Here is a 14360-nt window from a genome sequence, read left to right as displayed (position 1 = left end):
TTCAGCTCAGAACAAGCACACTCAAATGATAAGTTTAGTCCACCCTTTTATACAGATCAAAGCTCTTTGATCTGGAGTTCCCAGAAACAGATAATTAATGTGCAATGGGTCTCTCTCTCCCCAGGGGGAGGCTTCAAAGGGTTGATAAAGAGAGGAATTATATTAGCATATACCCTCTCCTCCTAGAGAAACCCCCTTAATCTTAAAAATTCACATTCACATCACTCTGAAGATACAGTCCTTTCCGGAGAGTGCATTAATCTTGACTTCCTACTAAAGAGGTTCCATACAATCCCACAATAGTTCATAAATATTTGCATTTGTAATACAGTGAACTCCAAAGATGCTAAACTTAATTCAGTAAAGTTTAACTTGATTCAATAAGGTTTGTTCAGGATATTGTCAGTCTGTCACAAGGAGTTACTGGGATTTTTGTCTCAGATATGTCATCTTCTTTAGACAAAAGGTAAAGTTCTTATTTGGTATAGCTCTGTGTAAGCTCAAAACTTGTCTCTTTCACCTACAGAAGTTGGTCCAATAAAAGATATTGGCTTGGCCACCTTGTCTCTCTAATAACCTGGGATCAACAAGGCTATAGCATCACTGCAAACAGAAAGCTAGTTGTCATCCATCTCAGAATGTGCACTTCGTTGAATGGGACTTTGGGATAGTAAGATGGAGTCCACAGAGGAAGCCAAAATTGAAGGGAGAATGGAAACCACCTCATTTGGAATACTGTAATAAACTAAAAAACTGCCTGTTGTATAGAAACTCTTTGACATCCATACATGGTGAAAAGTATCAGAGGGTAGCCGTGTTAGTCTGTATCCACAAAAACAACAAGGAATCTGGTAGCACTTTAAAGACTAACAGATTTATTTGGGCATAAGCTTTTGTGGGTAAAAAACCTCACTTCTTCAGATGCATCTGTGTTGCTATAGCCTTGTTGTTGACGCATCTGAAGAAGTGAGGTTTTTTATCCATGAAAGCTTATGCCCAAATAAATCTGTTAGTCTTTAAAGTGCTACCAGACTCCTTGTTATACACAGTAAAGGTAATGTAGTAAATAAGAGCAGATTCTATCCCCTAAAAGAAAAATATAGTTGTCCTTTAATCTCTTGTCATTAAATAATATAGGCATTTTGACCTACACTGTTAACTTTCAAATTTAGAATCTACCCTACAGCTCAGAATTATGTGCCTGGGCTAATGATTACATTAATCCACATAGTCATGTTGTACTTCTTCTCAAAATCCACATAAAATCTTACCTTAAAAACAATTGTGTGTAAGAAGCAAAAAGCCTGAATACTACCAATAATATTAACAGCTGAGAGCTTAGGGTTTAAGAACTAAGAATAGATTTTTTACTTTGATTCTGTGCCCAGGGACTCTGGCAGAGCAGTGGGTTCTCATGAAAACCCCTCTGTATTACTGCCTTTAGGGGGAGATTATAATGAAATGTCTTTTTAAAAATAATGTATGTAACTTGTAATATGAATTGGTAAGGTGTTCAACATATGTGGCGAATATGCTATATAAGGATAAAAGTGTTAAGTTGTCAGTACACCTCTACCCCGATATAACGTGACGCGATATAACACGAATTCTGATATAACGCGGTAAAGCAGTGCTCCGGGGGGGGGGGAGGGGCTGCGTGCTCCGACGGATCAAAGCAAGTTCAATATAATGTGATTTCACCTATAACGCGGTAAGATTTTTTGGCTCCTGAGGACAGCGTTATATTGGGGTAGAGGTGTATTAGAAGAAAGGTACACTCAGTCTTTGTACATTTGTAATGCTGTACGTATAACAGAAACTTCTCTACTAAATAACTTCATGGTAATTCACTGTGAATATTTTTAGTGTCTTGTAGCCTTCAGTATTACTTTATTTTTTACATTTTCTGTTTGACATCCTTCTGTTTAAGACTGAATTTTCCTAATATCACACTTTGCTCTTTTCCCAATATTACTTGAAGGCCTAGGACCTTACAGGTAATGGACCTGACCAGATTGTATTTCTGGAACCTGAGCATCTAGTGATCTGGATGAGAGCTATCCCAAGTTACAGGATGGATTGATTTAAACCAAAGTGACTTAAATCAGCAAGCAGGAAATCTAGAGCAACATGTGGTTCACCCTCCTTCCTAGAAAGTGAGAGGAGTTTTTCTGCAATAACCTCAGGCTGTGCTAATTTGAGGTGGCAGAGAATGAGTTTGTTTATTGATAGGCGATAAGGCTGTAATGTGAAAATGGCAATGGTGCAGTGCAACGCACGTTTAATGTCTTTCCACATACTACCTGAAAGGTAGGCTTATGCCTCTGCTCATCCATGTCCATTGCCTTTTGTATATTTTAACTTTCTTCTGTTGTTTATTAGCTTTATTCTTTATCAACATGTTTTTCTTTGTTCCTGTATTAACACTTTAAAAAGGAGTTGACTCACTTTTAAAATGTCTGTGATTTAATTGTAAAAACATTATAAAAGTCTGAGGAAAGCTTTTTAAAAAAAGAGTCCAACAAGGGAATAGAACTACAACCGTAGCTTTAAATGGAACTCTGGTGCTACACAGCCAAAGTGCATATCATTTCAACAGGCAGAAATAAGAGTGATAAGTTTTTGCTGGCAGTACATTTTATCCCAAGTTACATTTACATGTTTTGTAGCAGTAATCTTTGAAATATCAGATGAGTTCTGTCTATATCTAAAAACCCCACAAGTGTTAAAAAGGAATTGAAAGATAGCATGGCAGGTAGAAAGGCATGCTCAGCATGGGTGTGTTTGCATTAAAAAATTTTTTACTCTTATTGTAGACAGAGTCCACAACAATTGGAACGGCTCTGAGCACATTTTCATGCCACGGTACCAAAAATACCTGAGTCCTGTCTACACAAGAATTTACACCATTCCTAATACCAATGCAGCAGTATTATTGCTGGAATAGTAATACCATTTTTTCTAGTGTAGAAGAGGCTGATGAAGATAAGTGCTGGAAATGAAGATAATGTATGATGTAGAGTGGAAAACGTTTTAGAATTATTGGTCAGATGAAGAGAAACTAACATTTTTGTTTGCAGGTGTTAAGTATAGCTAGGGCCCTTCGTTTTCAATTGTTGTTTTATTTAATTTTTCCTCGGAATTTATCAGTGTTTATTATATCCCTAATCCCATATAAAACTTTTCATTTGAATAAACAGTTTACTATTGTAGACTTACACCTAGAAATATTTACATTTAATAATTGGGCAACACCATTTTTATTGCATACAGTCAACTTCATCCTTTTCTCCTGTTTTGTTTCTTGTGTTCTGAAATGTATTCTGATATAGATTTTCATTTTCTTCCCATTTTAGTGTGTCAAATCTTTATACCATTATCTGCTAACAGCTTGAAATGTGTATGTGGTGGGTGTGAGATTTGTCAGCACTCAGATGCGCACGCACTTCAGAGCTTGCGTACCTGTTTGTGTGTATTTTCTAGACTAATACATTGCCTTACTTCAACAGGCAGCTTTGCATATACACGCAGACTAATGTATTATCATAATACATATATTTCATGCAATGTATTGTATTTTCCTAATAAAACAAGGTTATTTTTAATATATTTGAATGATACAAAAGTAAGGTAAAAATCAGAAAAAAATGAATAATACTTTCTGTAAAACCCGGGACTTTTTTGGTAAAAATCTTTTAAAACTGAAAATGAAGGGGCTTAAGTATAGCCAAACACATTACTTGAATCTTCTCAGGTTTATTCGCCTTTCCGTTTGTCTATGAAAAGCGAACCGTTCTATACATAAGCGAGTGGTAGTTTACGTACCCAGATATTTCTAGTAAGCTTTTGTGAAATGGAAACCCTCCTAAACAAATTCCTTTTTGATAAAGTAATTTTTTTTAAAAAGTTGTTATACATCATATTACATGTTTGTGTGTTTTATTTCATTATTTCAGATAAACGGAAATCCTCTTCTGGGATAATAAGAAGTGGAAAAGGTTTTCAGAATAAAAGTCAGTTTAGGACAATTGCACCAAAGATGGTACCTAAAGTGATAACATCAGGGTCGTGTCTTCCATCTGTTCTTCCTGAACAAACTAATCCTATTTCATCTGCAAGCTCTAAACCACTTATAATGCCAACACAAAACTATACTCTAATGCAAGTTGCTGGTTGTGAGGGAACTTTTTCTCTTGTAGCTTTACCACATATCACCCCTGCACTGGCAGCACAACAAATTCAACAATCAAATGTGCCCCCTCCTGAAAACCTCAAACTACCTATTCCTAGGTATCAATCTGTAAAAAATAAATTGTTGATTGACAAAAAAACAATTCAAACCTCTTCTTCAAGTGCACATAACAAGATTCCCAGCAAGGTACAAATTTCATCACAGACACCAGCAATGACTACTTCAACTGGAGATCTTCCTGAAGCTCATTCTACTACAGATTCATCTGAACAAGTTATTTTAATTGATCATGGTTCTACTGAAAGTACAGTTGCTACTTTACTCAGTGAAAACAACTGTGTAGAATCTGGATCTCCTTTACTAAATAAAACCGAAACTGCTGAAGATAGTATTTCGGGACCATCTGTCATTAAAGAATGTTTGTCCAAGCCAATGAATCCAAGTAATCCTGTGAAAATAAATCTACATTCCATGAAATCAACTATTGAAGCCACAAAAGGTTCAGTCATAACATCTGAGAAACTTGAAGAAAAACTGGTGAATTCTACAAATTCTGTCACGGTCCTGTCACCGGCAATATTTGGCAATGAAGTTCAATTGACTCAGTCCGCACCAAAAGGAAAACTTCCTATTTTGCCATATTCAAAAATGAAAAGTGCAATGTTCTGTAAATCTAAACAAAATTCTAACACTGTGGCTACATCTACTCCTGGGCGAAGACCTGAATGTGAAAAAATACCACCTTTGGTAAAAACCTTTAATGTTTCTACCAGAGTTTATGATAAACTACTAGCAATATCTTTTGCACAAATCTCCAAACAAGCCCCCCGTGAAAATACCTTCAGTCCAGTCACTAAACTGGATGTTGATAATCTAAAGAAATTGAATGGTGTCGCCTCTAAGAGAAGAGGCAGAAAACGAAGAACCCCAGATGATATATTGGCATTTCAGACCAAAAGAAGAAAGTGCATCATTAATAAATTTAGAGAGGGTAAAGAGAGAGTAAAAGTTGATCCCCATGAATCAAAAGACAGTAGGGCTGAGTCAGTTAAAAAATACCGTAGTATCAGACCAAAACCTGTAGTTATGCAGGCTTTAGCTCCACTGACTTCTGCGGCTATAATAGAGACTCAGGTTCCTGACTGCATAGAACAAGACATTTTCTTAAATGATACACTTCCAAATAAATATTTAAGCTATAAGCAGAGTGATGTCACTTCTGCTAAACAAAGTGATCTGTGTAGAAATTTATTTTCTGCTGTACCTAAGCCATGGCATAAGTGCCATGTCTGTAACCACAACTTTCAATTTAAACACCATCTTCAGGACCACATGAACACACACACAAATAGACGGCCTTATAGCTGTCGAATTTGCCAGAAAGCATATGTTCATTCAGGAAGCCTAAGCACTCACATGAAGCTTCATCACAATGAAGGTAGACTCAAGAAACGTCTGTGTTGTGAGTTTTGTGCCAAAGTATTTGGCCATGCAAGAGTATACTTTGGCCATCTGAAGGAAGTACACAGGGTTGTTATCAGCACCGAGCACTCCATAGGTGAACAGCAACTGCAAGATGCTTTAAAGAATAGAGACATAAATATAAAAGGAGCAGAAGAAACAATAGAGAGGTGAGTGCATATACAAGTTAAATGGCAATAAGAAAATGATTTCATTATTTCAGTGTCATACATGGACTCCTATTTACTATAAAAGTTTTTTATTTTTATTAACTTTTTCTTCCAAGGTGAGATTCAGAGCTGCTTGCAAATTTTGTTAGACCTCTCTAGTCAGTCATCTAGTCCATCCCTTTCCTCCTATAGTCCATCAGGATTTATTAATCCTAAATTATCATTGACTGATTGGTGTTTAGTTTAGTCCTGAATATTTCCTGTTTAAAATAATACCACAACCGATAGTGGAGCTGCGATTTTTTTTCATTCCCTGACTTCTTACAGTTAAAAAGTATTTCCTAATATTTAGTCCTGCTTTTTAGCCTTGTTCTCATCTGTATTCTTTCCAATTTGTATTTTTAAAAAGAATGGTACACCTCTACCCTGATATAACGCGGTCCTCGGGAGACAAAAAATCTCACCACGTTATAGGTGAGACCGCGTTGTATCAAACTTGCTTTGGCCCCCCGGTTCCTTGTTCCCTGGCTGCCCCCAGAGACCCCTGTCCCTAATCATCGCTCCTCAGCTACAGGGGGAGGGATCCCTGTACAGGGAGCTGCTCCCCCATCTGCCCAACCCCTGGGCATCCAGACCCCCTCATACTCAGACCCTCCTGCCGAGCCTCCTCCCCCCCCACACTCAGAACCCCTTTCTCCCCCGATAAGCCCCACTCCCCCTGCACCTGGACCGCCCTGGCGAACCAACCGCACCCCCACCCCACTGAGCCCCAACCAGCTGAACCTGGATCCCCAGCCCACTGAACCCCACTCCCCTGGCATCTGGACCCTCCAGACCCAGACCCTCCTGCTGAGCTCTATCCCCCCCACACACACACCAACACTCCCCTGTCTCCCCTCCCTCCCCCCCCCCCCGCTGAGCCCCAGCCACCTTCATCTGGATCCACTTGCAGAGTCCCATTACTGTTGCACCCAGAACCCACAACAAGCTGCTGTGCATCCAGATTGCACCTGGATTCCCACTGAGCCACCTGCACCCAGATTGCCCCACACAGAACCCTCTTAACCCACACCTGGTTCCTCCCACAGTAAGCTCCCCCACATTTGGATCCTGCCTTGCTGAGCCTGCCTGCCCATACAGAGGGGCAGGCTGGGACCTTGCACTGTGTCAGAGTTCGGTGCAGCCTGACTGCTGAGTCAGTGTCCCCGGGGGTGGGGTGGACTGCACAGTGATCTCCCACTTCTGTGCAGCCAGTGGCCTGTGCTCACCAATGCCATGCTGGAGCCTCCACATTTATTTGAGAAATAAAATTTGCAGAATTTTAAAATATCGTGTGCAGAATTTTAAATTTTTTGGTGCAGTAAAAATGTCTGGTTTTAATAAAGTAAATATAATGTTCCATAAATTCCTCCTCCTTTTCCACTTCTTAAAATTTAGAAGATTAGAAATTTCCATTCTAATTCCAAACATGGCTAGTATTGAAATAGCATACATATTCCTTTTTTTTCTTCCTGTTTTAGGGGAAATAAATTCAATTTTGAAGATTTATTTCAGAGTCAAACAGAAGTCAAATTACAGATCAAATGTGCCAGATGCCAGTTTACTGCACAGTCTTTTGCTGAGATGAAGTTTCATTTGTTGTGTTTTCATGGCGAGGAGCTCCCAGGAAGAATAAAAGAAGGAATTCTACAGGGAGGCAAGGGAGCTCAGGAAGAACTGATCAAACATGCAGCTCATTTCTGGAAGCAGCGCAAAGAGAGACGAAATCCAATCAAACATGGCACTTGTGAGGAAGAGTTCTATGCTTTTCCAAAACTGAAAAGGCAAATATATCTTCATCAAAATAATTTTGATACTTTAACTAAAAGTGAGGTTATTCCATCAGGTAACAGTGAACCAGGAAAGGAGTTGCAAAATTTTGGTTGTGCCACACAAAATAAAAAAATTCAAATTTGGTGTAAAGCTGATTATAACTGCATTTTATGCAAGCAGGTATTTGGAAGAAAAGAGGGGCTTTTCAGTCATTGGCAGAATCATCATAATTGTGAAGACCCCTCTGTTCTTTGGACTATTTTTAATTCATTCTCCAAACAGGGAGTTATTGAACTTTCTAATAACGCTGAAAAATGAAGCAGTGGCAAAATTCAGCTAGAAAAGTATTCCGTTTCCAAGGTTACTGATTTATTTGTGTCTGATTTGCAATGTAACAAAAATTTACAATTAATTCACTCATTCTCTTTGGTGATCAGTTGCAGTGGTTTTACATGTAGTTTAGGTTTGTTTGCTGAATACAAAACTCTTAATTCTCACCGTAGGCCTTTTCAGATATATATACATACACACAAGCCTGTTATATAATGCCATACTTAATATTGATGCACAAGGACCTTCACAGAAACAAGTATGCAGAAATGTTAGAGGTTGAAATTAAGAAGAAAAAGGGAGGAACGTATATTATATTCTGTTGTACTCGGAGACATTAATGTTGCCCTTTGTAAAGTAATGGCGTACAAATGTTCTTCTTGTACAGAATGACAAACCAGATTGAAAATATAACTTTCAGTCTTAGCAGTGCCTCCAGATTTTATGGGAAATGTATATATGCATGCAGTTTTCTGGGTGCATGATAAGATTTAATGTTTTTATGCTTATAGATATGGGACAATAGAAAACCACAAGAAAAAGTATTAATGAACTCCAAGGAGTATGGATTTCTTTAGAAGTCTTCAGAACTTAAGCTTTCTTAAAAAAAAAAAAAAAAAAAAAGTTTGATATTCTTCACACTGCTGGCTCTTTGATTCCTTCTGCACTAGCAATCAAGGTTATAAGCCTTGTTTAAAGTCTGTTGGGACCAAATGGGGTTCCCATATTGTTTGGCCAGCCAATGTAGACACTGCCTAAAAGTTGTGTTTATGCTACTATGAGCTAAAATCTTGTTTACACCTAGACTCTTTTGGAGACACTAAAGTAGGTACTATGTTGTCTAACAGTGCTCAAAGGAGGTAAGATGACAATGATAAAAATGCTGGTGCTCCTTTTACCCTATTGCTTCTTCCATTTCTACCATCTGTCGAGCTGTACCTGTGGTAGTGCAGTCATGGAAGAATTATCCATAGAAAGTCTGAGGTAGGCACATACTACTTTGCTAAAACTCTGAAAAGTCCAAGACTTTAGCCTGGTTATGGGAACATAGGAAGATAGGGCCTAAAAAGTGTTGGATTCTCATAGTGAGATCCTGGAAGATATTACATGATTTTTCTGTGTTTTCTGTAACATCAGTAAAAGTTTGATAAGCCGATAACTTTTGAATGACATTCCTTATCCTATAACGCTGTTTGGTGTTTAAGTATGAGACTGGAGCCAAATAAAATAGAAAACAAAAAGGAAAAATCTCACAGAAACAGCATTGTTTGAGGAGGGGGAAAAGTCCCTGTAGAATTTGACAACTTCCCCCCAAATTCCCATTGATTCAAATGCTTGGTGGTTTCATTACTTTAACTTTTATCAGAAAGATACTATTTTCATATGCCAAACTAGTTCTGAAATACTTTATTTTATGTTCTGGTGGGTGGTTTTGATGACTTGTAAATCTCTACTGCCTGTAGATATAAAAACTGTTCATTCTCTGATGCTAACGTGTATCCATATTGTACTTTCACATGTACTCTTACTGAATAGATGAAGTAAACATGTGCAGAACATGTAGAAAGGAATACTTTTAAAGTTGAGTGTTTCTTTTCAAGCAAGGAGTATATTTCATATAGTACAGTGTATTTACACTAAGAAGTATTCTTTCCTGAATTAGCATGTTTTCATTGAGAAGGACACTTCTGAATTAGCCTTTGCTAATTTTCAAATTCAAGCTGTTTAGACTGGTGTCTTTGAGACTAAATTCTAGAATATAAGAATAATTCCTCCTCTAGTTATATAGTTAAAACACATCAAAGGAAATTGTGTAACACTCACTTTTTGTTTTCATTAAATAATAATTTAAAGATGTTACAACCGTCATGTTTAAAAGGACATGGGTTTTAATTTTTTGTCCTCCCTTTGTTTTAAGATCTAGCCAAAACCTTGCAAATAAAAAAATCTTCCTTTCTGTTCTGCTCATGTTTTTTATTGCAAATATTAATTCCGCCCTCCCAAAAAAAAATCCCCTTTCCTTCCAATGTATTTTTAAAGGAGCTTAAATAGATACAGCTTTATTCTCTTCCTTCTGTTCAGGAGTAGCATTAGTGATGTCAGAGCAGTTCTTGGAAAAACCCTAAGAAAATATTTGACAAAATGCTGCTGCAACAGAGCCAGCAAGATGGAAGGGCAAGCACACACATTTACCCTTTTTTTTTTTTTTGGTTCACTAAACAACAAATACTAATTTTCATTTTATATATATATATATATATATATATAGAAAAGCATCTGTGGTGATTTTTCTTTTAAAATAAGAATTAGAATTCTTCACAAGCCATGCCATGAGATCCTCACTTCCTCTTTATTCAGCCCCTTGACAATGGGTAAAAGAGCCAGAGAGGCATAAAAGATCCTCATATTTCATCAGTTTAAAGGCAGATGAGACCATGGTTCTAAGCTACTTCTCAGTGTCATCTTGAGTGCTTATAATCAGTCACTAAAACAAAAAGGTTGAGACATATTTTATAAATTTCAGGTTTTTATGATTATAATAGCCGGTGCAAGGAAATACAAAGTTTTGGGTATTTGAAAATTGTTCAGTATTAATTACAGATCTATACTTTGCCTTACATGTGCTTTTGCTTGGAATTTGTACTCAATATGATGATATTCGGAAGCAACATGTGGAAGCCTATTTACAGCACCATTAAATAGAACAAATTTACTGCTAAACAAAGTGGTTGTCATGAGTACAGTTTTCTGTTTACCTCAAAGTTGGACAAGTTAACATCTGTTTTTGCACATAAAAGATTTTTAAAATTATTGAAATGAATGTCATTGTTTTTGTAGCTGTAGTTTTTGGTACTCTGTTTGTTTTCTTCCTTTCTAAAACTGTTTCAGCTTCACTGTTCAACTTTAAAGCTGTTCCTCATATGGAAAGGTTGTTCCTTCATCAGCATGCCATAAATAAGCAAAGCTGGATGAGTTCCATTGCCTTCTCTGGCTTGCAGAATCTTGCCCTTCTCCAGCCCCACCGCTACAGTTTCCTATGGCCTGCTTGACATGATTGCTGGCAATAATTGCTAAACTTCATTTATTTATTAAAATTTAGATCTCTGCCGTTTAGCTCCATCAGAGCTACTGTTGTGCCTTGTTAGATACTTATTTTATCTACCATTTGCTGCACTTTTGGGAAAAAGTGTCATAAGAAGGATGAACAGGAATTTAGGAGAGCAGATTTAAGTTTTAACTTTATGCAGATGGTGCTGATGTTTGAAAATCACCAGCTTATCTAGGCCCAACCATGTAGTTTATTATATTTCTACAATACATCCACCTATATATTCATTTGTTTTGGAAGGACATTTATAACTATAAATTCAACTAATGTTGAGTTTACCATTATCAACCTGTACAATTTTGGTTTGTGTTTATCAAACATAAAGATTAAAATGTTATAACTTTAATAGGTTTACTTGTCAAATTCCTTATAGCTCTGAAGTATGAAAATGTCTGTGCACTGAATGACACAAGAAAAATTGTGATCTCTTAAAGAAAAGTATATATGATGGCTTAAAAGGAGTGGCAAAGGTTGATTGTTCTCATTTTAATGCACAGTTTTACAGCTGATTCATCACAGTATGGGGGTTTCCCCTCTGTTTCTTAAACTGTTCTCATTTTTTCTTGATTAGTAATAATGAATGGGCCTGATCGTCCAAGCTGGTCTTCATGGACAAACCCCATCATCCTACGCGCACACACACACACGCACACACATCTGCATAAAGACACGTAGTATTCAGTGAGACTCTACACAAGTATCTGCCTGCATGGAGCAACGTGCAGGATTGGGGCCTGAGCATGTGACTGCCTGTGTATGGCTGACTCTTCTGTTAGGTTCCAAAGTATAAATTGCAAGGTTTTGGGGGTTAAACTAAGAAAAATTTCAGAAATTTAAGTGAGCTGCTAATAGTTTGGTGTAATTTGTTTTCAAAAATTGCAGTAAGTACCAATAATATGCTTTTTTACCTCTGTGACAATTTTATTAGTTTAGACTTTAGTCTCTGAAAATTGATACGGTGTAGCACTGTTTACTTTAGCATGAAAGAGGCTGACTATGCACATTTACTTTTCTGGCCAACTTCTCCAGGTGGGTATTGTCACTTCCATTTTCCTAGAAATAATGGGTTGTGATTGTGATTTCTCTTACCTGGGGTAAATCCAGAGAAGTTACCTTGGAGATACTCCAGGTTTATACTGGGATGACAGAGATTAAAAGTTGCTTCAGTTGCTATAAATTACTTGTTTCAGAGTAGCAGCCGTGTTACTCCTGTTCTTTTTGCGGGTACAGACTACTTGTGGCACCTTAGAGACTAACAAATTTATTAGAGCATAAGCTTTCGTGGGCTACAGCCCACTTCATTGGATGCATGTAGTGGAAAATACAGTAGGAATTAATATATATATTTACACACACACACACACAACATGAAACAATGGGTGTAACTATACACACTATAGTGTGATCAGTTAAGTTGAACTTTTATCAGCAGGAGAGATGTGCCAGCAGTGCCCCTCTGCCATGTACATTGGCCAAACCGGACAGTCTCTACGTAAAAGAATAAATGGACACAAATCAGACATCAAGAATCATAGCATTCAAAAACCAGTTGGAGAACACTTCTGTCTCCCTGGCCATTCGATTTCAGACCTAAAAGTCACAATATTACAACAAAAAAACTTCAGAAACAGACTCCAACGAGAGACTGCTGAATTGGAATTAATTTGCAAATTGGACACCATTAAATTAGGCTTGAACAAAGACTGGGAGTGGATGGGCCATTACACAAAGTAAAACTAATTCCCCACGCTTATTTCCCCCCTCCGCCTCCCCACAGTTCCTCATATCTCCTTGTCAATTGCTGGAAATGGGCCATTTTCATTACCACTACTGTTGTCAGGAGCTACCAGTGTGATGCTCTGCTCTTGTTCGATGATGATAACAGTCAGCTGCGTGCGTGTTCCCTCTGTGTGCTGCCCCAGCTCTGCACAGATAGCTGACACAGCAGACCCCGAGAGAACCCCCAATGACCACAGACTCTAGTAAGGTACGAAGGAACCCGAGCCAGGTTTATTTTCAAACGAAGCACAGTAATAGTTTCCTATAGACTCTACAGGACATACTATGAATATGTGTCCCCTGGCAATGGACACAGCTCAGTCAGTGGCGAGACTTTCCACTGCCCCCTAGGCTGGTCAAAGATATGCACTCCGGGACCTACTTTTATACAGTTACAGGACAAATTACTCATCCCTGCTGACGTATTGAGGTACAGCTTCTTGGCTCATTGGGGTGCTGTCTCCCCTTTGATCATGTTGTTCCAGACATGCAGATCTATCCATCATGCTGTCCTGTCTTTAAGATGCACTTGCCTGTTCCTTGTTATGTCTATGGTGTGTCCTTGTATTGGGCTGTCCAGGTGCCATCTTGGCACAAGTTCCTCTTATTAGCACTTATATGTTAAGCACCTGCTTCTAACAACCTTCTTCTCGCCAACTTCTGTGAGCGGGGCCTGCCTCTGGCTCACAGCCCAGCTTTTGCTTAGCAGTGCCTGGAAGTACTTTGGTTCAGGCTTCAGGCCTCAGACTAGGCCTCTGACACAAGAATTTATATTTCAGGGCCTCATCTTACTACAACTACAAACAGGTGTTTTTTTCCCTCTCCTGCTGATAAAAGCTCAACTGATCACTCTCCTTATAGTGTGTATGGTAACACCCATTGTTTCATGTTCTGTGTGTGGGTGGGTGTGTATATATATATCTATCTATCTTCCTACTGTATTTTCCACTACATGCATCCGATGAAGTAGGCTGTAGCCCACGAAAGTTTATGCTCAAATAAATTTATTAGTCTCTAAGGTGCCACAAGTACTCCTGTTCTTTTTATAAATTACTTGTCACCGTTTTAAAAATAAATTAGTGAAAATAACATATTAATTTGTAGTAAATATTTCCAGGTCTACCCTACTTTGGACAAAATTCTACCGTGGGGCGTGTGAGTGATCTACCCTGTCATGACCAGGGCAGTGGAAATCAAACCAAATACTGCTGGTTGGCATTTCACTCTGCAGTTTTGGCTGTGGATGGGGTTTCCAAATACACACTCCTCAGTCACATGATCATTGTTAGCTAATAGTTCCATATCTGGTGCTAGTAGCCCAACACAGAATACAGTTTTTCTCTTATGTGAGTGTTGATTAATATTTGTATTGTGGTAGCAGCCAATCCAGATTAGGGACTCATTGTGCTAGTGCTAGAAAAAAATATAGGAAGAGATGGTCATTGCTCCAAAGAGCTGAGTCAAAGGTGGAAAATTGCTGATAAGAGGAGGAGGAACCTGGAAATAA

General features: G+C 38.1%; 1 protein-coding gene across 8 annotated transcripts in view; it reads left to right on the top strand.

Moving 5' to 3' along the window:
- The window catches only part of ZNF438 (zinc finger protein 438), a 104343-nt gene extending 94124 nt beyond the window's left edge, over window positions 1–10219 (top strand). For 7 of the 8 annotated variants that reach the window (XM_054020878.1, XM_054020879.1, XM_054020881.1 and 4 more), the window contains 2 exons: window positions 3957–5823; window positions 7344–10219. In XM_054020878.1, coding sequence (XP_053876853.1) covers window positions 3957–5823; window positions 7344–7953 — 2477 coding nt within the window. In that variant the 3' untranslated portion in view covers window positions 7954–10219. Of the gene's footprint in view, window positions 1–1780; window positions 2157–3956; window positions 5824–7343 lie in introns of those variants that run through there. The other variant, XM_054020883.1, reaches the window with a different exon arrangement.
- The last annotated feature ends 4141 nt before the right edge of the window (window positions 10220–14360 follow it).

Source organism: Malaclemys terrapin, chromosome 2 (assembly GCF_027887155.1).
Source record: "Malaclemys terrapin pileata isolate rMalTer1 chromosome 2, rMalTer1.hap1, whole genome shotgun sequence".
Lineage (NCBI taxonomy): Eukaryota > Metazoa > Chordata > Testudines > Emydidae > Malaclemys > Malaclemys terrapin.
The sequence above is the reverse complement of the archived record's forward strand: the minus strand, read 5'-3'. Positions and strand labels throughout refer to the sequence as shown.